We start from the raw sequence: 20,734 nt of genomic DNA, 5'->3' as shown, positions 1-20,734 counted from the left end.
AACATAAAAAATGCATGAAGAGTAGTTGTCTCGTTACAGGGCTTTCCACATGAATTTGGTAACCATGTATGTCAATAGCTTGTTTTCAAGAATATAAAAACGTATGCTTCTGGATGCCATAGGATATTTGAAATTGCTTTGTCTGCAGAAGGCAGTCTTACCAGACTGGAGCATGCTTTCTCACTGTTGAAAAGTACATCACTGCAGTTTCATGAAGTCATGATTCTTCCATAAAAAAGATCACGCAGCAACTGGCTAGACTGAATGCAGGAGTAAGGGAGCAGGAAGGTATTGGGGAAAAAAATAATAAAATTGAACAGTCTCTTTCAGAAAATGTATTTGATTATACTCAATTTGCAGTAAAAACTCCTTCAAATTACAAGATCTCTGTCATATTGTTTCCTTTTCTTTTGAAGAATGAAGATTTAATGCTAACAAATATAAACAAATAGGCAAAGGAATCTTGTCATTTGTATAACAGAAAAAAGGGATTTTCATTTGGGGGATAAAACCAGTTATTGAAGTGAGGAAGTAGTGATGTGAATGGATTTTTTCTTTAAACCTCACGTTACTTTCCAAAATAAGATTTCTTTTTTCCTACGTGATACTGTTCTTTAAATACCTCAAACCTGAAAGACCTCATTCTTTGAGATTACATCATGATAGTAATGTCAAAATATAAGAAAATCTTGGAAGAGTTAAGAAAAGAAGAGCAGCAAGAATGGGAGAAGGAGAAATTCAGACTTCACTTTCATCTGATGAAAGAGTTCACTTTCATCTTTCGAGATAAAGTAGTATCTCAGATGTATCTTCTCAAAATGAAGATTATACAGTAATATATATGTCTGAAGGAACTGAAGATCAACTCTCTGAAAGTGTCCAGGTTTTTTTCCAGTATAATTTGTGAGCAAGTGATCAATAATTGTATAGCCTCTGTTGGGCTAAAGCTGTTAAATAGTCTTTTTCTCTTTTTAACTAAATGTATTTCAGTTCTGTATCTCATGGGTAGACTAGTTCAAGGCAATACGACTTACTTCTTACACTTTGTCAGTAGTGACAGTATGTCAGTGTAGTTATGTCTGTTTTGAATGTGTAATATATGTAATGTATAATGTAATGTATTTGGATGTGAGCAAATTTCACTGGAGCAGAAGAAAGCCTGACATGTACAATTTTGTTCATAATGTACACCAGAAGTCTTAACATATGCTTTACATGTCACTGAATTCAGAGAGCAGTGATGCTGCAATCAACATTGAGTTACTTACTCTTGAATTTTTAGTTTTCACTTGAGTATTGCATGATAAAAATGTTAACTTTGTTTATATTGTGGGTTATATTTTTGGAAAAAAAATCAATTTTCCATGGCTCCCTAGGATTTAGGATTAATAAAGGACTAAATATTCTTAACTCCTTTCCCCTTCCCCTAAAACAAAGAAACTACCACCAAGAAAGTGGCCTCAAAGATATGACTTCATTTTTCTTACATTAATATGTAGTTTGTTGATATAAAGATTAGATTAACTAGACTAAGAGTGATGCTCTTTAGTCTAACACACCTGTAATATGAAAAATATCTCTGACACTAATTACCTGAAATCCTGGAATTTTGTGGTCTCATCTTCTGAATTTGAGGCTGGGGACTTCATTTCCCTTATTCTCCCTTTTCATATTCTCCCTCCTTGAGCTACAAGAATGCATCTGAAAATGGGGTTGTGTTTTCTAATAGTTAGAGAATCACAGGATAGCCTGAGTTGGAAGGGACTCAAAATGACCATCCATTCCAACTCCTCGCTCCACACAGAACCACCCAATGGCCAAACCCTATGTCTGAGAGCATTGTCCAAACACTTCTTGAACTCCGGCAGGCCTGGGGCCCTTACCACATCCCTAGGGAGCCTGTCCTAGTGCCTGACCACCCTCTGGGTGCAGAACTTTTCCCTAACTCCCAGCTTGACCCTCCCTTGTTCCAGCTCCCTGCCATTCCGTCAGGTCCTGTTGCTGTCCCCAGAGAGCAGAGCTCTGCTCCCGCCCCTCTGCTCCCCTTGTGAGGGAGCTGCAGCCTGCCGTGAGGCATCCCCTCAGCCTGCTCTGCTCTGGGCTGAACAAGCCAAGGGACCTCAGCTGCTCGTGGCATGTCTTGCCCTCTGGACCTTTCCCTATCCTTGTAGCCCTCCTTTGGGCACCCCCCTATTAGTCTGATATCCTTCTTAAATTGTGGTGCTCCAGACTGCACACAGTGCTCGAGGTAAGGCCACACCAGTGTGGAGTGGAGCAGTCCCTTCTCTTGGCTGTCCAACAGTGCTGTGCATGATGCCAGCCAGCCCTCTGGGCTTCCAGGGCACACTGCTGGCTCATGACCAGCTTGCCATTGCCCAGAACCCCCAGACCCCTTTCTGCAGGGCTGTTCTGTGGCCTCTCGTCCCTCTGGTCTGTACATACTGCCAGGGTTGCCCCTTCCCAGGTCCAGAATCCAGCACTTGCTCTTGATAAACTTCTTATTGCTGGTGATTGCCCAGCCCTCTAATTTGTCAACATTTCTCTGCAAGTCCTCTCCATCCTGAGGGAGTTAACAGCTCTTCGTAATTTAAGTATTGGCTGCAAACATATTTGGTGTGCATTTGAGTCCTGTGTCCAGTTCATTTATAAAAGCATTAAAGATCATTTATAAAAATATTAAAACATTTAAACATTAATCTGGCCCTAAAATGGAGCCCTGGGGAATCCCACTAGTGACTGTCTTCCAGCTTGATGTAACCCAGTTTACCATAACCCTTTGAACCTGGCCTGTCAACCAATTGTTCACCCATCACATTATGTACTTTTCTAACTGTATGCTGGACATTTTGTCCAGAAGGGTACTGTGAGAAACAGCATTGAAAGCTTTTCTGAAATCCAATAAAATTACATTTTCTGTTGTCCTTTGGTCAACTAGGTGGATAACCTTGTCATAAAAAGGAATTAAATTTGTTGAACAGGACTTTCCCCTCAAGAACCCATGCTGGCTGTGACTGACTGTATTGTTCTTCGAGTGCCTTTCAGTAACTCCCCACAGTTAACTTTTACATAATTTTACCAGGCCCTGAAGTGAGACTGACAGGTCTGTAATTGCCAGGGTCTTCTTTCCTACACCTCTTGAAAACTGGGATGACATTTGCCAGCTTCCTGCCAGCACCTGGGACATTTCCAGATTCCCAAGACCGTAGAAAAAATAATTAAGAGAGATCTTGTGATGACATCAGCTAACATTTTGAGTACCCTGGGATGAATCCCATCAGGCCTCATAGACTTATGTGCATCCAGCTGGAGCAGCAAGTCCTGCAGAAGCCTGGGGGTTGGTGGGAAGTTTATTTTTACCACAGTCACAATCTTCCAATTCAGGATGTTTGTTATTTATTAAATTTTATTTTTTATTTTTTAAATATTAGTAGAAGAGTCTGCTTTAGGATTTTGTATAAGGCAGCATCAAATTACATGAGGTCATTTACCTGCTAGGCCTGTTTGGATGGTAGGAAAAATGCTTTTCCTTATCCCTTCCTGCCCCCAAGTGGAGTAGGTATCACCTCATTTACTGAGCAAGGCTGTGCATTTTAATTGCAGCTCATTAATAAGCTTGCTCTGTGGTCTTGAATAAGTAATTAAATTTCTGTGGCTATGTCATTGAATGGAAAATAGCTAATGCTTACTCACCCAGTTAAAGTGAATAAATATGTATTCCTGTGTCTTGAAAACAGGTGGCTAATAACCATTTAGTATAGCTTTAAAAACATCAGGAAAAGATACTACATGGAAAATGTGAAGAAAGAAAGAAAGACATAGTTGTATATGAACAAAGTGCTGATTTGGTCCTGAGTGAGGAGAATTATATTACAGCCCAGTCATCAGTAACTGAGAGGAAGGAGGAATAGTTCAAGATCTGTGTGGAATTTGGAGTGATCTGCTTCATGGTGTTTATCTACTAGAAGTAAGTTTGCAATCCATTTGTGTCTCTGACACTCGATAACTTAATGCATTGTAGGAGAACAGCTTTTCAGAGAACAGCTTTTAATGCACAGACCAATAATATGCCAATCAAAATATAGGACATGAAAAAAATATAAATGCCAGGTAGTTAAACATTCATATTGTCAGCCATAGGGAACAAAACTAATTGATTGTTAAGCTTGCCATACTTAATCTGTTGTCAGCATGAGCTAGGATTTTCTTCTAATTAGCTAACTAGGTAATTATTGGATTAACAAATCCTGAACCCAGGTGCTGAGGGTTAGCTGTTTGAAAATCAATACAAATATTTATGAAAGGAATTGACTTGTGTCTTTTCTGGTGTAGTTTGGTGGGCATTTTGCTGCTGTTCTTGAGTGACACCTAGTGTGTATGTTAAGCAAAAGTAACATCCTTCTCCACAAATGCTCTGAAAACTAAGCTTACTCAGTTGTAATTTATTGCAATCTTAATTGTACACATCAGCTATGTAGTTTGGTCGTTCAGCAGAACATCAAACAACATATTAATCAAAGAGAAAACAATTAAAGGGAGTAATATGAAATTTTAATTGTGCATTTTAAATATTAATAGTACATTAATTTCACTAAAAGACCAAAATGATGTCCAAAACAAATTTGTTTTTCCTTTGGTAGGGCATAGTCATCTTTAGAGTTACAGTGTGTTTTCAGAACATACTCATACTGTTTCTTATGTTATTGTTTTCTGTGACTTGGAGGCATTGCTTGTTAGGGCTGTCAGTGGAGCACCGTATATCACAGAACTTGTAAAAGGTGCACTATGTTTTTGTAAATTTGCTACATCCCATAAAAGCATTATGCCATCACTTGATTGTGAAAGGTTGGAATTTATATATATATATATATATTTTATATATATACATATATATTATTTTATATATATATATATTTTCTTGCACCATCAGATACTGATTCCTCTGACACTACAGTCCTTCTGCATCTGTAGCAAAATAAAAACACACTGTTGCTTTTGATACAGACATTTCTTTCCATTCTCTCTCCATTAGTTAAGAGCAACCACATCTCATGCTGGTGAAGTCATAAAATTCAGTATGCTGATTCAGTGTATTCACTGAAAATTCACTGTATGAAATACTTTGTTCTTAGAATTTCATAAATACTCCTTCTCATGTAGTAAAGTTTCTCCAAGTCACTTGATCAATGTAGCCACTGTTAAGTTTTTCAGGTGCTATCAGTGTAGCTAGGTATGACTGCAGTTTTGTAGACAGCTAAGAAGATGGGTTAGGTATTCCCACCTCCCACAGACCATGCATGTACTAAAAGATTATCAGTCTGTATTTTTTTGCTTGTTTATTTTTTTACCAATACACATTAATATAATTTGAAGTGCTCTCATGTTTCATGGTTTCTTTGTAAAAGCATACTGTGTTTTTCATATAGTTTGTACAAGGAAGTTTATGCTGTAATCTCTTAATCCACGTTTTGTATGGAACTTTTGTTTTTTGAACGTGGTGAGAATATGAGCAGTGTTTGTCCCTGGATCCAGACACAGAGTAAGCACAATTATTTTTTTGGGGGGGAAAATCTACAGAATTACAGCTCTGAAAAGCTGTCTAATGTAACTCATATTGGCCCTCCGTGATTATACTTCTAGACCCTTTTATTTGTCAAGCATAGCCTTCCCCTTTATACCCCTTCTCCTGCTGAAAAGGGGAGAGGCTAGCCTTGGTTATCAATCAGGAACAGACAAAGCTGTCTGCTTTGACCTGCCTTAGAAGTTCAGCAGTAAAATTTTAATGTGTCATTCCTAGGTATGATTTGGAGTATCCTGAATATGCACACAGAAGGTGGATTTAAATGTTAAGTGGATGTAAAATAGAAGAAAATAAATGTGCTAATAGCTTTTGCAGTATTTATATTGTACACTCATATTCATAGTCTGCTTTGGCTTTTGTGTAACACTAAGCATTTTTCCAGAGATGATAATCAATAAACTATTTGAACTTGCACAACCATACTTTGGGCTGTTTATCTTACAGCAGGAAGTACTGGTTTTAATATGGCATTGTTGTTGTTAGAAGTGCATCTAAATATAAACTACAAATACCTACATACTAAGAAGATTAACACGCAGTATATATCCATTGAAATGTGAATTGGTCTGCTGTCAGAATTTGAATGCAACGATTGCAGAAGCAGCTGTATAGCCTAAATTTATTACTGCAGATGTGCACAAGTTACTGGTTCTGCAAATGCTAATGATAATTCAGCACAGGTTTATAATTGACTATAGTCTGTTAGTGATGCTTTTGAAAAGTAGATTACAGACAATATGCAGTAAATATACTGCATCTGTCAGAGGAACACCTGCTGTGATGGTGGGTGACCAGATAGATAGGTCTGTGCACAGATGCAGTTTAGGAATGTATCCTTCTTTTTTAGTGCCACCTAGTAATACACACCAATACCTATTAACAATATATAACTTTGGTTCATTATAGACTAACATTGCAGAGGGTATTTTAAATATTGCACTCCTTGATTGCACTGTACGTCTACTTTATATTGCATCAGTTAGCAATATTGGTTAAGCAGCTTAAAACCAATCTCAAACCAACTGTGATTTTAAAAGCTTGTTCTCAATTTCATAAAAACCTGCATCAGTGAAACTTGCAGTAGTTCTTCATTCATAACTATTTTGGAAGGCTTTAGAGCTGTTTTGCTGTTCTTAAGTGCAAAAGGATGCTATTCTAGTATCTTTAACATTTCCTTAGGGTGGTTTGCTAATCTGAGGATGTTGATCCCAATTACTTGCATTTTGGTTTGAACAAAAATATGAGTAAAATGGAATTCTGCAGAACAAAATTGTGCAGTGAAGCCAGACAATGTAAAAAGTACTTGTAAAATTGTTTGCAAGGAATAATCAAGTCAAGTTTTTATTCTTGAGTTCTTATTGCCACAGGTATTGGTTTCTAATTTCTTGAGGTTATTCCTTTTATTTAACTGTCTTTTTACTGTTTGGATTTTCCTCATGTCTGTACAGGTAGATAGCTTAATTTTCCCCTCTGTAGGTTATCTTACACTTGAAATCAAATTGCCATTAAAAGTTTCAGCTTTAAATTCAGGTTTTGGGTTCTGTTACAGCTTTTCAGTTGGCTCCGTTTCCTACTGTGAATACAACTTCGCCTGTTTAGCATTGTCTGTCACACAGACTTGGTTGGCTGATTCTCAAGCTCAATAGAGTAAAAAAGGCTTATTTGTTTATGATAATAAAATTGCTTATAGCCGTTCTTTCCAGCACATAGAAGAATGTCTGTCTGAGTCATTCACAGTCTGTGCTGCTGTAATCATGATTGATTCATCTACTACTGTTATAAAATAACATTGATGTTATTTGTAGAGCTTTCTGTTCTAAATTCTAAATGTACATTGTGTATATTTGACTTCAGAGGTCTTTCCGTTTAATGTTATGCCTGGGGAAGAATAAGTGTCTTGCATGCTTTGGGCAGACATTTTCCCTCAACAAATTACTATAAATAATTTATTGATGCCTCAACTAGGGTATCCTTTTATGTAGATATAGCTGCCGCAGGTATACTAACTTCATTGAGCTCATGGCCTCAGCTAAATCAGTGAACGATAGCAAGAAAATTTCTATTTTTTTGCAGATTTTACGAGTTGAACCTTCTGAAACTCTTGTACAGATACTGCCAAATAGTTAGTACTTATACATAAAGGCGTAGAAGAGCTGTTTTACGTTTGACTTTCCTTAAATACACTTGCCAGGTGACTAATAGAAACTGCTTATTATGTACAGGTTGTATCAAAAAAGCAATTTTTTTCCTCAGTATCCATTCCCCTGGAATGATTATTTTGAACTTGTCATTGACATCGCCTCCGAGAGCATAATCAATCAGCAAGAACACATTTGATTTTGTTGGTTAATAAGACACTCTGCATAGTGTGTTACAGAGCAGCAAAGCTTATCATCTCACATTTGTGCAAGTTAAGCTGGAAAACATCCACAGACTAGGGATCATCAATGGAAGATTTGCCAGCAGCCTTGGCTTTCTCTACATTCTACATCAAGGCAGTGTAGCATGCTGTAATGGATGTGAAGCTACCAAGCATGATAAGATTCAGCAAAGTTGCATTTAAAAATAAAATAATTTTTAAAAGAAATTGCAGTATTAGTTAAGTCAGACGGAATCTGTTGAAATTCAAACCTTGGTATTTTTTTATTTTATTTTATTTTACTTTCTTAAAATAGAGAGAGATCTTGCAAAAGGCAGTGTCCTGTGTAAACTAAGATTTAAACTTAACATTATTCCTAGTCATGCAGGAAGTCTGGAAGAAAAAGAACTATGGATAATCAGTTAAAAGAACTGACAGATACCCTGATGTGTTGATCAGTAGTAATACCTAATTTCTATTTCAAGTGTGCTATAATGGATTACCATATAGATGCAGCAAAGCACTAAGCATTAAATAGATCTATGTGTTTTCTGAAAAAGCAATATTATTTCACACTGTGGGGTTTCTTAAAATATTTCTTATTAGTGTACTATGAAACTACAAGCAAGATGTCAATAGCCAGTTTGGATTCACAGCAGTGTTGCTAAAAGTCTAAGCTGTAGTGGAAGAAACTGTAATTTGTTTTATAGGAGTGGCAATATGAGTTTTTTAGAACACCGGGGGTTTGGAGAGTGAGGAATATGTTCCTGGAAATACTAAGTTGAAAGCACAACAACCAGTGCTTGTTCATGACATATAATATTATGTCACCATCTTAGTGGTGTACTAGTACCATTATGTACAATCAGCCTTGTGACTCTAATGCACATATGTGGAAATTAACCTGTTAAGAGGGCATTGTAACCTTAACCTTAAATTTACTTGTAACATTCAGAGGTTTTCATTTAATATATAAACTTTTAACCATGACAATGCATATTTGCACTGCAGGAGAATTTAGATGATTTCTATTCATTCTTATCTTCTGCAAAGCAGATTTCTACTCATTCTCATCTTCAGTTTACAATTTGGTAACCTTGGGCACGTGATTAATCACATCTCTGCATTTTTTCAAACTGCACCAGTATTTTTTCCTGGTTTTGAGATGCTGAAAAAGTGAAAGGCTTGAGAAACAACTAAGTGTCCCAATTTTTGCTATACAGGGAGATCTGGGGATATGGAAGGTTTCCACAGACAGGAACTTCTGTCCTCTTACTACTTCTTTCAACCCTTAAATTGTTTTGAAGCAACCACCTGGTAAGGGTGTTTTGATTCTGTGTTTTTTGTTGTTGTTTTTTTAAGAAAAAGCACACAAAATGGTAAGCGTGTTTTTTCCTTCTCCTAACAGAATCACAGAATAGTCTAGGTTGGAAGAGACCTCCAAGATCACCCAGTCCAATCTCTGACCCAACGCTAACAAATCTTCCACTAAACCATATCCCTAAGCTCTACATCTAAACGTCTTTTAAAGACCTCCAGGGATGGTGACTCAACCACTTCCCTGGGCAGCCTATTCCAGTGACTAACAACCCGTTCAGTAAAGAAGTTCTTCCTAATATCCAACCTAAACCTCCCCTGGCCAACTTTAGCCCGTTCCCCCTCGTCCTGTCACCAGGCACGTGGGAGAATAGACCAACCCCCACCTCACTACAGCCTCCTTTCAGGCACCTGTAGAGTGCAATAAGGTCACCCCTGAGCCTCCTCTTCTCCAGGCTAAACAGTCCCAGCTCCCTCAGCCGCTCCTCGTAAGCCTTGTTCTCCAGACCCTGCACCAGCTTCGTAGCCCTTCTCTGGACTCGCTCAAGCACCTCCATGTCCTTCTTGTAGCGAGGGGCCCAAAACTGAACGCAGTACTCGAGGTGCGGCCTCACCAGAGCCAAGTACAGGGGGACAATCACTTCCCTGGACCTGCTGGCCACGCTGTTTCTTATGCAAGCCAGGATGCTGGCTGGCCTTCTTGACCACCTGAGCACATTGCTGGCTCATATTCAGCCAACTGTCAACCACTACTCCCAGGTCCTTCTCTGCCAGCAGCTTTCTAACCACACATCTCCCAGCCTGTAGCTCTGTTTGGGGTTGTTGTGCCCCAGGTGCAGGACCCGGCACTTGGCCTTGTTGAACTTCATACCATTGGCCTCGGCCCATCGGTCCAGCCTATCTAGATCCTCCTGCAGAGCCTTCCTACCCTCGAGCAGATCGACACACGCATACTTCCAAGCTTCATGTGGTTTGAAGTTTTTTTTATTATTATTATTATTTTTTTTTTTCCTGGTGGTTGTCAGACTCTGGAACAGCATTTGTGTTCGGGATTTGATGTGGACATATTACAATTCAGTAACGTGGGTGCGAGAGTTATTCATAAGTTCTTTTTCAGAGTAGTCTTCATTATGTAGCTTTGATGCCTTATCAGTTTATGCAGCTTATACCTTATCATAGTTCACTTTTGGAAGTGAATTTTGTGTCTAAGCTGAGGTGAAATTTTGTAACGTATAAGATACTGCCTGTATTGCATGCTGTCACATCTCTGGCCTTTCCCAAATAACTGTTAACATGCTCTGCATCTTGCAGAGAGGGCATGGTAAAATCTAGCTTCTCCAAATGTACAGTTGTGTTCAGAAACAGCTAACAAGGGGTGGCTATTTGTTTCCATCCTGAGCAGCTGAGATGCTTAAACATGAAAAGTTACTCTAAGAACATTGCTGAAGCTCTTGGGAAATGGGTATTGTTTCTTTTTGCAACTAAGGAAAATACAGTTGAACATCATCATTTTCACAACCTGTAATTAATAATACATGATTATGCCATGCCTAGTGTTTTAAGACTCAGACTTCTTTAGTGAAAAAGACATACATATTCTGTTCTTTGTGTTCTAAAATAAATAATTTTACTGTAACATCTTAAATATAAGAATATAAGCATTTTCACTAGTATTACTACCAGATTTTGACAGATTTCTGATGAAACCTTATTATACAGACGTGCTTGGTTCTTTAGAAGTTTAACAAAGTTGATTCTCAGTAGGTAGTGTTTCAGAACAAATGAGATAGAAATTCCATCGAAAGAGAAGCTGAAGGTATCTTGTTGCAATGCTTGTCACAGGGTGGCCTGTGAAAGGAAGTTGGTTTTGCTGTAATGATGTACCATACTTCTTATAATGACCTAAAAATGGAAATAAAATGCACGTGATTTGGTTTGTTTCTCCTGTAATAAATGTGAAGATGTTTGAAGGTTTCTTCCTGTGGTGCATTCTGGGACCTGAATTCAGACAGTATTTTGTTGCTCACATGTACGAGGGGTTTGCTTAACATACCTGCTGCCTGAACACGGACCCAGCGCTGCACCTGCCGGCTACCGCAGCACTGGAACTGGTGAACTGAGGTGTTCCTGATGTAGGTCAGGAGCTCCTTTTTGCCTCATGCCAAGCAAATAAATTATTAATGTCAGAAATAGTCTTGCAAAGTGGTGGGCTGCTAGTATTTTAATATTTATGTGGATAATTATAATTCTTTGTCTGTGGATCCTGCAATCTGATTGGCAGAAACGTGGTCCTTAACTGACAGGTAAAGCCCAAATGTGAGTCATGGCCTCATTTTTAGCCAGTTGGATTCTCCATCCCGAGCGCATCGTCCTGCCCGCGGACAGGCAGCTAGACCTCCGGCACCTGCCTCCCGGTCCTTCCGTCCTTGCTGCCGCGATGGCCCAGGGATGGGGCGGTGTGAGTAGCACTGAACCAAAGTACGAGGACATGGAAGGGATGTGCCTGATTTATTCTTTTATTCTGGGTAAACTTTCAGAAATGCCGAATCCTGTTTAGGGAACATGTGCTCTGGTACGGATAAAGGAAGACCGGTCTACCTGCGTGACCCGAGGTCTAGTTCCCTAAGTCTCTGAACTTGTCATGACTTCCATCCTCTGCCATGGAGAAAGGAATGTTCCATTTTCAAAAAGACTGTGACTTTGAGTGTTGTATACAATTGCTGAAGCACTTTGTTGTCAAAAATTAAAAGAAGTCTGTCGTAATCCATCTCTCAAGCATACTGTTTTTAAACGCAATAATGATTCATGTGTGGCTGTCTCCAAAGGACTGTCTAAAACCCAAATTCTTGCTTTCTTGGCTGTGATGCTTTATTTCCTCTTTGTGGGCTTTTATGTGCAAAAGACCAACAAATGGGTCACCATTGCTTAGATGACTTGTCATTCATTTTGCATCCTGCATGTAGTTTTTCTGAAGACTTAATGACTCTTTGTAATGCAGAAATTGCTTCTGGTAATTTTGTTTGATGATTACAAGGAACTCTGACTGCTGGTCATATATAGCTTTGTTTAATTTATTTCTAAAAGTAGATGTTGAAATTAGTTTCACATTTATATAGAACTTCTTAATTTCATATCCAAATGGCTGAAAAGTTGTAAGATCCAGTTGCATTTTTATGTGAAATCTATGCAAAACCATGTGTGTTCTCTTGCTTTTTTGAGAAGCTGATCATCAGTAATTTAGCTGTTCTGTACTAACAAGACATCTACTTGCCAAGTCCTAGCCAATCCTTTTTTTTTTTTTTTTTAAAAAAAAAAAAAAGTGCCTTGGAGCCTGCTGACTTAAACTCCCTTCAAAAGCCATATTTACCAAAGACCCCTAAATAGTTTGAGTTTATTCAGATTACCTAATAAACATTATTGTCCACTAAACTGACAAAGAACATTCAGAAGCCCCAGACGTTCTTTGCAACTGAGATTATAGGACTTCATCAGGAAAGTGCTTAGGCATATGTTTAAATTGCTTTGCATTGTTGGTGCCCCGCAGAGTAACAAAACTAAGGGGAAATGGGCTTGACCAAAACTCTTTCCTTGTTTGATCTGCCTCTGTTAGCATCAGCCCAAAACTAAAGAGGAAGATCACCGCATATTATTCCACATAAGTGCTTTATTAACTGCATGCGCTATGAATTAAATATTCTAGCTTTGTGTAATTTGGCTCAGTTTCACTCAGCAGCTGAAAACACAGGTAAATCATCTCACAGCAAAAATAACTGCACCACTGTCCATCTCTGCCTTAGCTGGGAGATCAGACCCCATTAGCTGATGAAAAGGTAGACCTAAGCCACTGAAGCTCAAAATCTGGAATGTATCAATATAACAGCAGTCATTACTAGACACTTCAGAAAAATGTAACCGAAAGTGAGCCTCTTAGAAGGAAATCTTACCTGTAATTTATTCGTTATAAATCAGTTTATATTCTGAAATGCTGGGGCATTCCAAGACAGGGGGAAGGTAAAAGCAGCTCATGCCAGTGTCTTGGTATTGATTCAGAACTATTCCAAGTACCTTCCTCCATAACAAGAGAATAAAGTAATGGGCAGCTGTTCTAATTACAATAGGTATCTGCATTCTATTGTGTTCTCTCTCTATATATATATTACCATTTCATTTATGTTTTGTGTAGTTTGTCTGTATCCTCTGAATGAGCCAGTTTATTATGGAAAATTTGACTATTTAGTTTTGTTTCCTGCAGAAAATATTGCAGCTACTACCTGAGAGGATTTTTTATCGATGGCATTTTCGCAGTATAGGTAAGAAGGAATGGTTTAAAAATATTCTAATAAAAATAAAGTCAATGTTTTCTGTAGTCACTTACCTGGTTCCGCAAGTCCTGTAAACCACAGACTCACTTTGTTTTGCCCGATACACAAATAGTACTTCTGTATGAGATTTGCAGCTGAAAATTCTTGAAACATTTACCTGCTAAGATAGCTAGCTAGCTCTGTGTGTTCTCTGTTTTGTGTGGTTTTGGTTGCTTGCTTCACTTTTATTTTTGCATGAAAGCTCTTGGATTTTTTTACCTTTGGAGGTACATGGCTCCTCTTCCCTTTCATCTCTTTCTAGCTGCTAGATGATGAGTGATTTAAATCAGGACACCTTTTCCTAATTAGGTCTCCATTTGCATTCACAGACTAACACCAAAAATCAAGACTGAGGAGGGTTGTGGAATCTATATTTGACTCTTTCAAATTTGCATTGTGACAGTCTTTCACGAGTGATCATGTGTGAGATTGCCCATACAAATTCATAGTAGTAAAGATTGTTCTTTGTGTAAAAATACATGCTGTGTTGAACTTGAACCTTGTCTCCTTTTGGAAATATATTCTGTAACATTTCCGCTGTGAATTGGTGGCTGTTCAGTAGTTGAGCACAGGCTGTGCTAAATTAAAGGTGAACCATTGGACTGCTGCATGGATAAGCACTTAATTTCTTCTGTGATATTCCTGTGATATTATTCTCTGTGCAGTTTAGTTCATTAATATTTGTGATGCACTCAGTTATCACACTGGGAATTAAAGGAGAAATTTGTGGTTTAGTGCTAGAATGGTAAAGCAAAGAGATAAAGGACAAAAATATAAACTTCTTAGGAGCTCTTTTTTTAACATCTTCTCTGAGCGGCCCACAGTTTGTTGGCCTTTTAAAGTGGAATTCTGAACATACAGTATGTCTGCAAGTCTGGCCCCAGCTGTCCCAGTGATCCTTCATTTAATGGAGGAGTTGCCAAGCGCCACGTTGCAATATTGACACTGGCCATGACAGGCATGAGATAGATACCTGTGGATGGCAGACACTTGGTCAAACAAAGAGGCTATCCGTTCTTTGTACTCCATGGTATTCGAATACATATTCTGCGTGCTGGAGCAAGGGAGGGAATGAGAGGAGTCCAACAGAGAGAAGTCTTGGAGCTAGTAAAGCTCTGCTTCTTTCTCTTACTTCCCTGTCCATTCTGCATGCTTAGGCAAGTATTTTGCAGAAGAAAACTTCATAAACATAGAACTGAAGGATGCATTGCAACTCATGCATAGAAAGAACAGAATGAAGTTGTCACCTTAGTTAAGGCACTCAGTGTGCTTGGCTTAGGACTTCATATTCTTCCCTTAAGCATTAAGATAATAGGTACCTAACACAGGCTTTGTTTGGTCACTTGTGAATTTCGGAAATACAAATAAGAAAAGCAGGATTAATTTTTCTGAACTTTTTTTAAATTACGTTTTTATGTAGGTAGTATAGGGATTTTGAGTAGATCTTAAAATTATTTTCTAAAAATGCTGAGGGGAAAAAAGTTTAACTGCCTTTATTTTTAAGGCAGTTAATTTTCTAATTATTTAAATGTTCCCTATGGCCTGAAGTGCTCATGTAATGAATATTTTGGCCCTTAGATCATGTACAGGAGACAGAAAGAAAAATTTATTCCTCTCTTCATTTGACCAGATTGAATAAATCAGAGTCAAATGGGTGTAGAGATACTTAAAGGTAAAATACATTTATTTTAATAGTCAAAACAACTTGTAATCCACTGAAGTAGTTTAACTTGATGATTTCCTCTGAACTAAAAATCTTTTATTCATTACTACTGTGAAAATTCTGCTTCTGAGTGCTACCAAATGGTCACAATATTTTGTCTTGCTGTTTGTTAAAGGAAATTGGACAAATTATGCTGCTTTGGGAGGGGAGGGGGGATGTATTTCTTCTATGTAGTACTTTTGTTGGTTAGTTGGTTTGGTTTCCAGCACCATTTCATCAGCTGCAATGTGTTTTCTCAGAACAATGTATTTGCTGTTGCAGAAGAAATAATGAGTTGAAGTTAAAGGTCAGGGCAAGGGCTATTCTCACATTTCCAGTTAGCACTGACAAAAATAAAAGGAGACATCTGCTTGACTACTTTACTTCCATTTCATCTGACTTAGTCTAGAACAAATTGGTTTCAGTCAGTTGTTTCGTAGCTAATATATTCTTTATATTTATGCTCCTCTTGAATAGTCATATTTGGATAGATTTGTAGCTGTGTTCAATAAATGAGCTAAACAATTTGGTGTTGCAATTATTTACAAGTGTGCCTTGTGATTTGCTTTTTGCTTAATGTTCATGTGTGTTAATATGTATTTGCTATATATGTTAATAATTTAAAATTGTGAAATGGTGAGTCTTGAGGGGTCACATTTAAGGTGAAGTAACAGCTGAGTGCTACTTTATATTATTTTTCTAAGAATTGGATTGAAAACGTTTTGTAACTAAAGCATTTGATGTATAAGATCTCTTTGATTTTAGATCAGATCTAGTATTTTTTAGATCAGATCTGGTATCAGATTTAGATCCGGTATTTTTAAAACCAGTATAAAAACGTTTTGCAATTTTAATGTATATATATATTTAATAGACATATACAATATCATACAGATTTCTAGCATTTTTTCTTATCATAATAGTCAATATTAGTCTATTTGAATTCATTATTCCTACAAGTTGGACTTACTATGGTCCATTTGTTACTTTGCAGAAACTAATACATTTGCCTAAAATTTTAAATACACTTGTTTAAAGCATTTTCCCCAAACTAGCAGGTCAAAATTTTCCCTAGATACTTTATTTTTCAATAAAAATAATTTGAGAAGATTATCATCTGACTAAAAAAAAGTACTTGCTGTAAAAAGACATTATATTTGATGTTAAAGAACTATTTACCTCATGATGATGATGATGGTTGTAAATTGATTCATTTTGTTTTTTCTCACTCATAAGTTTTCTTTTTCTAAAACAAGGGAAGTAGCTACATAGTAAATAGCATGAAAGTAGCTTTTTTGTTGTAGTGTTTTTTAAGAAAGCATTTTGATAGAAAGTGACCATCTTAGTATCTGATACATGTCTATTTTATTTTTCTAATCTAGGGTCAATTTTGAAGAAACTTTTGCACACTGGAAACTCCCTCAAGGTATCTCTTTTCAATGATGCATCCTTATTTCTTTTTATTTTAAATTGTATGAAGCATATTACTTTACAGATTTTCAGTATCAGTTTTTCAGACTATTAGGCTTTGTAATTTTAATTATTCACCTTTTAATCACAAATTTTAATGTTGTAACTAGATTATTCTAATATTCATATTATTCAGTTGTTCTGCTATTCTGTGACCTTTCTAAACTTACTGAAGAAGGTAGCAACGTTTTTTGCTTAATTCTTCATCTTTTCAGATCTATCATTAAGTGCACTGTATTAAATACATTGGTTGCTTGTTTGCTAAAGAGTTTTAAATCCACTTTTCTAAATAAATTGCTAAAACTAAAATTGCATCTTGCATAATGAAAAAGAAGAAAGTAAATTTATGGAGTACTTTACCTTGGGTGGTTTGTTGCATCGTAGTTTTCATAAGGATCTTCTGGTCCTGCTGATGCTGAAGACAGTGGCTTGCGTGGGCTGCGCGGTGCCAGGGTTTCAGGCTCAGCAGGGCTTGAGCAGGGGCAGTTCCCCAGCCCCGTGTTCCACTTGCTGCTGTTCTTCCTACACTGCTGGGCTGAGCTGCCCATCAGTCGGGGGAGCACAGCCATGGGATTTTGGCTTCTAGCTGAAGTTGGAGCAGTAACGCTGTCTCCTCAGAGTGCCACTGTCTTGGTTGGTGTTTGCTCCTGCCCTTCTCTGCTTTTGTTAAATTAGTGTTGTGATTACTCATGGTATGAAAGAAAGACTTGCTAGCACAGAATTCGAATGAATGTACTTGTCCTGCACTTTCTTAACTACTTAACTGTATTACTGTACTTTCTAATTTGTTTTAATATTTTTTTTTTCTACAAAATCATCCCCTTGTAGATAAGATGTGAAGGAATCCGTCTGTTTCTTCTCTGGCTTCAAGCACTTCAGACTAACTGTGCAGAAGAGCAGATATTAATATTTGCATGCCTTGTGCCTGGTTTTCCACCAATTATGTCCTCACGAGGTCCCTGTACGCTAGATAACCTCATTAGTCCTCCTAATTCACCAGATGGTGAGTAAACTAACAGAATTCCTGTGCTAGGTGTTTTGCTTCCCTCCTTCCCCAGAAGTCATTGTGGAGCTGTAGAGCTGCTTCCAGGAAAGATGTCACAAGGATGATGCAATTTGTCTTTGTAATTCAGAGAAGGGGAACGATTTTGGCTTTGTTGCAGCTGTAGCACCTTCAGGTCTTGTCATTCTGAGTTCAGAATAGTTGTGGTTTTTTTTGTTGTCTTTTTTTTTTTTGTATTGAGATGCAGTTACATGAACATGTTACTGCAAAATATGTTGGTATGTAGATTTACAATTTACTGGTTAATCTGCAGTGACTGTGTTAACCCTTCCAAACTGCAATAGATCAAAGGTTGGTGCTGTCCTCAGTTACATGTGGTGGGACTTGGCGAAAATATGGGAAGCCCAAGCAGTTTTGGCTTTGTGCAATTTATAAGCACGTTAGTAATCATTATCAAAGTGATTTTATTGTTTCATTATTTTCAGGTTTTCTATATTTAAAGCATTCTCCTTTTATTTCAGCTAAGATTTTTCCAGAAGAAATTACCCCACTTTTGCCAGCTGTTTCTGGAGAGAAAATTGCAGATGACCAAACCTGCTTTTTTCTTCAGCTACTGTTAAAATATATGGTAATTCAGGTGCGGAGGATATAATGTTTTTAATTATTCATGTTTGAAGGACTGTATAGTGTTAGAACATCATTTGCACTGTTTCTGTACAGAGCTGCTCTTGCCCTTTTCCAGGAAGAAGCTGTTGTCTGCATTTTCTTATTTTTTCTTTTAAAGAGAAAATCATCCCCAAGGTATTTTTTGTGTGCCATTTTTGGTAAAAATACTAAATTTTCTCAGAAATGTGAACAAAATTTATTAATATTACCCAAACTTTCACAAAGTTTTACTTTGCATCCGTAAAGATTTCTCTTGAAATTACATGTATGATTCATTGGTATTGATCTGTTCAGGAACAAAAGAGTACCTTTAAAACCATAGATGTCAGCCTCTTCCTTGTCAGTGGAAATTGCTTGTGCCTTGAGTCAAGTATCTCGAAGGAGCATTGCATATGTGTGCAGCCATTTTAAACCTAGGCATTGGGTATGTTTCTGTTTAAAAACTTATTTGTGATGAAAGTGTAGCCCAGAGAGATTCATAACTTTGTCTAAATTTACAGGTAAGAAGCAAGTTTGTTAAAAACATTAATACTGCGTTTTCTGTGTTTCACTGCCTTAAAACAGCATAAATATGCTGGCTTCTAATGAGCTTGCTTTCTCTGATGTGCTAGAGTCCTCATGGTAATATCCTATATTCTTACTGTTCTTATTGTAAAAAAAATGGGACAGTGATAATTTTTCATCTTTCTTATTAAAGCACAGTTATTCATCTTTCATATTCTGTAGAACAGCATTTTGTCATCAATGTGGAATGCTTCTCGGTATAAAATAGTAATTTGAAACTTTTTTGTGTTTCTTTCTTTTTAACTCCATGGCAAAGGCTGCAAGTTTGGAGTGGAAAAATAAGGAGAACCAAGACACTGGGTTTAAGTTTCTCTTTACCTTGTTTAGAAAATACTACCTTCCGCACTTGTTTCCATCTTTTACAAAGCTAACTAACCTCTACAAACCTGTTCTAGGTAAGCAGTGAATTTTGTCTTAAATAGAAAAATAATTATCGGTGACTGTTTTCAGTAGCATCTCTGTTATCTGGTGGCATACTACTACAGTTCTGGTGAATGAGGATTTTTCCTCTTGTCTCTTGATTTGATTTTTTTCCTAGTACAACTTCTCATTTTTTTGTGAAAGTCCAGGAAGTTGCTGCTGTTCATCACTGCATATGGGTTGGCCAGGTTCTCCTTTCCTAAGAAGAATCCTTAAATGTTTCCTTAAAATACACAGGCATAGTGTTTATATCAAGTGAACAAGGACTTGATGTAACTGTGATGTGCAGTCAAGACAGAACATGCTATCTGACAGGGTTTTTAAAAGAAATTTGCCCAAGTGTGAGAAAGCAGCTAACTAAAGTTATTCTTATTTTACTTCTTGTTTCATTGAAGAGAAAAAATGAACGTGAAGGGCCAAATGGAAGGAAACAGAGATGTTGCTATGAAAGAAACAATGAGCTAGTTTGTCTTGCTTGAAGCATCTCTAGAAAGCACAGCTGTAGGATTAAAAGCATGTTATTTTAGGAATGCTTACATTTTTCTTTGACCTTTTCCTAATGTTCTATTGAATTATGTATTATAGTCAATAGGAGCAGCGTTGTTAATACTCACCTGATTTACTGTAGCCTCTTTTTCATTATCCTTCCCCTCCCTCCTCTGACTTTTAGCTCCTGTCCTTTGCAATTTAGTGTCTAAAGTCACCTCTGTGCCACTTCAACTGCATTGCTCACAGCTAGAGCACAGTCCTTCCCTGTTTTTCAGCTCTATACAAGTGATTTTTTCCCTCAAATCTATGCATCTGAGTTAATTATGACCCATCCTGTCTCCCTTTGGCAAACTTCCACTTCTTCCCATGTGTTTTCTTTCTTTTATTTCAGCTTGTGCCGTGTTCTTTGCACCTGACTAACATCTTTTTTCCATGTGCTAAGTGCCTTTTGTCTTCTTAATCTTTTTACTATTGAATGTTCTTGTGACATCTTCTCTTTCTTGCTCTACCTTACCAATAAAACTCTGAAAGTTATAAAATTATGTTTCAGAAGTAGTTCTTTGTTTCAAATTTTACCTATTTGCAGCCCTTCTCTTTTGCTTTCCTTTGTTTTGTCTGATACAAATTATGAACTTCAAGAGAGATTTGTGCTTTTATTCTCTTGCTTTTCTTTAGAATTAATAAAATTACGAATATAAGCGTTAATATAATAAAAACAGTCAGTCATTGCATCTGTTATTTCATATGGACAAAATGTTATTGGTGACATGTTCAATGCATTTAACTGAAGTCTGGAAGCAATTAC

At 37.3% G+C, this 20,734-nt stretch overlaps 1 protein-coding gene across 3 annotated transcripts in view; it reads left to right on the top strand.

The window, feature by feature from the left end:
• The window catches only part of RALGAPA2 (Ral GTPase activating protein catalytic subunit alpha 2), a 136,111-nt gene that overhangs the window by 14,364 nt on the left and 101,013 nt on the right, over nucleotides 1–20,734 (top strand). Inside the window, exons 3-8 of one of the 3 annotated variants that reach the window (XM_035320496.1) lie at nucleotides 11,536–11,557; nucleotides 13,507–13,564; nucleotides 16,700–16,743; nucleotides 17,616–17,790; nucleotides 18,312–18,427; nucleotides 19,277–19,415. In XM_035320496.1, coding sequence (XP_035176387.1) covers nucleotides 17,730–17,790; nucleotides 18,312–18,427; nucleotides 19,277–19,415 — 316 coding nt within the window. In that variant the 5' untranslated portion in view covers nucleotides 11,536–11,557; nucleotides 13,507–13,564; nucleotides 16,700–16,743; nucleotides 17,616–17,729. The remainder of the gene's footprint in view (nucleotides 1–11,535; nucleotides 11,558–13,506; nucleotides 13,565–16,699; nucleotides 16,744–17,615; nucleotides 17,791–18,311; nucleotides 18,428–19,276; nucleotides 19,416–20,734) is intronic. The other 2 variants (XM_035320495.1, XM_035320497.1) reach the window with 2 other exon arrangements.

Source organism: Oxyura jamaicensis, chromosome 3 (assembly GCF_011077185.1).
Source record: "Oxyura jamaicensis isolate SHBP4307 breed ruddy duck chromosome 3, BPBGC_Ojam_1.0, whole genome shotgun sequence".
NCBI classification, from domain to species: Eukaryota; Metazoa; Chordata; class Aves; order Anseriformes; family Anatidae; genus Oxyura; species Oxyura jamaicensis.
The sequence above is the reverse complement of the archived record's forward strand: the minus strand, read 5'-3'. Positions and strand labels throughout refer to the sequence as shown.